At 35.1% G+C, this 2,490-nt stretch overlaps 1 protein-coding gene across 1 annotated transcript in view; it reads right to left on the bottom strand.

Annotated features, from left to right (window-relative positions):
• Window positions 1-1,578, bottom strand: part of LOC103151904 (carbonyl reductase [NADPH] 1-like) — an 11,810-nt gene extending 10,232 nt beyond the window's left edge. The window contains exons 1-2 of the mRNA XM_007572178.1: window positions 1,451-1,578; window positions 390-494 (exon numbers count right to left, since the gene is read on the bottom strand). Of these exons, the coding sequence (XP_007572240.1) occupies window positions 390-494; window positions 1,451-1,578 (233 nt within the window). The remainder of the gene's footprint in view (window positions 1-389; window positions 495-1,450) is intronic.
• Window positions 1,579-2,490: the final 912 nt, after the last annotated feature.

The raw sequence follows: 2,490 nt of genomic DNA, 5'->3' as shown, positions 1-2,490 counted from the left end.
CGGTTAATTATTATTATTATTATTATTATTATTGTTGTTGTTGTTGTTGTTGTGTTCCATCGCCATACATTTCCAAATACAGATTCCACAATACAACCCGACAGCAGATGGCGGCATTACCCCGTGAAAATAATTCAACATACCCCAAGCAGTACAAAATAGGAGCTTTTAAAAGAAGCTCAAATTAGGTCATAATCACAACATTTCACTTTAAACTTGACTACAGACTATTGAGAGGGTGAGAGGGGTAAACCTGAAGACTCTGCGTCTGCTACTTGTGTAATAATGACTTTCACTTTTGCATGTAAGCATGAGGCAACTTTACCTAAAGTAAACAATGCATAGACATAAAAAATGTAAACGAATGCAGTTTATTGAAGGCGCCTTACTTCAGCTTGGAGAAGAAGCTGGAGGACAAGATCCACGGAGCAGTAAAAATAGCAGACTGGAACGAGGAAGCGTCCAGAGTCAAGTAGAGCTCCACAGGAAGCGGAAGTTATAAACAGGAAATACATGAAGTCTGGAAGGAGGTGGTTATGTCTATGGTTTCAAACATAGACATAATATAATAATATTTATTATGTACATAATATTATGTCTATGATTCCAAAACATATATTTCTATCTTAGTCGCAAATTAAACACCACATGGTTCAATCACACATGACACAACTCGTGCACAAGACTGTACAGTGTACACAAATAACAACCCATAAAAAGATGATTATTCCCACAGCGCCCCCTGTTGCTTGGGCATCGGAAACTGTGGTTAGACTGATTTGTAAAGGCAAACAGCATACCAAATGAGATATGTCTATTTGTTACGTTTGTTATGAAAAGTAAAATATAAAAACAGAAACACATTTCCAATCATTTAATTTTAGCTATGTGATATCTTATGACTATCTTCCTGAAAAAAGTGGAATTAAGACAAACTAATCAGACATCAGAGCAAGCCCTGTCTTATTAATTTTCAAAAACATATTTCTACCAAACAAATTCATTAGAACAACAAATTGTGTCTGTCGGAAGCAGCGACCGTTTCATCCAGCTCAGAGAAGCAGAGCAATTTTTACTGCTTTTTAAAATTATTATTAAACTTTACATTTAATTTGATACAGAAGAATAAAATTCCAAAACAATTAGATGAAATATGTTAATATGGAGGCTGTTTCTTTTAATTCAAGACTCTAATGGTGGACATTATTTTTTATTAAAATTAAATAAACATCAGACTGATAACACTTTAAGGTGCATAAAAAAATTATGTGCTAGCAACATCATCTGAAGAAATAAGATATTTCTTCAGAGGATTTTCCTAATCCTAAACCAATTACGAAAGTCTTGATGTTAGCAGTTAAATGTTTGTAAAAGGTCATAATCCTGATGTCCGTGTCTCTACAAGATGAAACAGAGATGTTGTCTTTTCATTTCTCTGTAGGTTTTTCACCACGGCTGAACTTCCTTCTTAGACCCTAGTTTTCCATTAGGTTCCGTGGTTTCTGGTGGGACCAGGGCCAGGTACACCGGAGTGATGGCGCCCTTGTCTGGTGACTTGGGCCCGTTTGGGCCAGCCATGTCAGTGCGTACCCATCCTGGACAGCAGGCGTTAAGCAAGATCTGAGGAATGAGTCCAACCCCCTCACCCCCCAAAATCCATGTTAGTGATGAGATTTTCTGGACTAAGACAAGTTGAAAATATTTATTGAAAAACATTTTCATACAATACCCCATCATTTGGTCTCTCTTTACGCAGACGACGAGCAAGAATGATGGACAGTGTCTGAAGTGACACAAAATGCAATTATGGGAATTAAGTTTTTATTTTGTGTTATTATTTATATTTCCATGTTGTGAGAACCTACATCAAACTTCTCTTATAGTTTTCATAAACTAAATGGAACTAAACCCTACTGTCAGTCTGGTTTTAGACACTCCGTACGCCGTCTCAGGCCAGCCATCTTGCTTGTGTTCCCTTGCTTGTGTTCCCAGATGACCTTTTGTCATCTGGGCTAAAATTGTCAAATTTACTGGTGGGGTAATGAAATGCATATTTTTTTTAACTTTGCAGTTTGGACACCCCTTATATAATTTACAATATATATTTCTCTGTTTTGTGATAAAAATTCAAGGGAAGATGTTCACACAGAAATATTTTACATCACTATTTGTGCCACTGATTTAATGAGATACAAACTGTCAGATGTGCTAAATAGTTACACCATATTTCAAATGGTAAACCTGCTGTGTCATTATGACAAATACAAGCAATGAACAAATTGATAACACAGTAAAACATTAATGAAATATTAGCCCTGAGGTATTAGTGTTTTGTAAAAGTATTCATGTCTCTAGAACTTTTTTACATTACAAATAAGATCTGAAAAGTATGTGCTGCTTTTATATAATAATAATAATAATAATAATAATAATAATAATAAATTTAATTTGTACCGCACTTTTCATTAGCAAAAATCTCAAAGTGCTACA

Source organism: Poecilia formosa, unplaced genomic scaffold (assembly GCF_000485575.1).
Source record: "Poecilia formosa unplaced genomic scaffold, Poecilia_formosa-5.1.2 Scaffold296, whole genome shotgun sequence".
Lineage (NCBI taxonomy): Eukaryota > Metazoa > Chordata > Actinopteri > Cyprinodontiformes > Poeciliidae > Poecilia > Poecilia formosa.
Note: the sequence above shows the minus strand (reverse complement) of the source record. Positions and strands in the feature narration are given on the sequence as shown.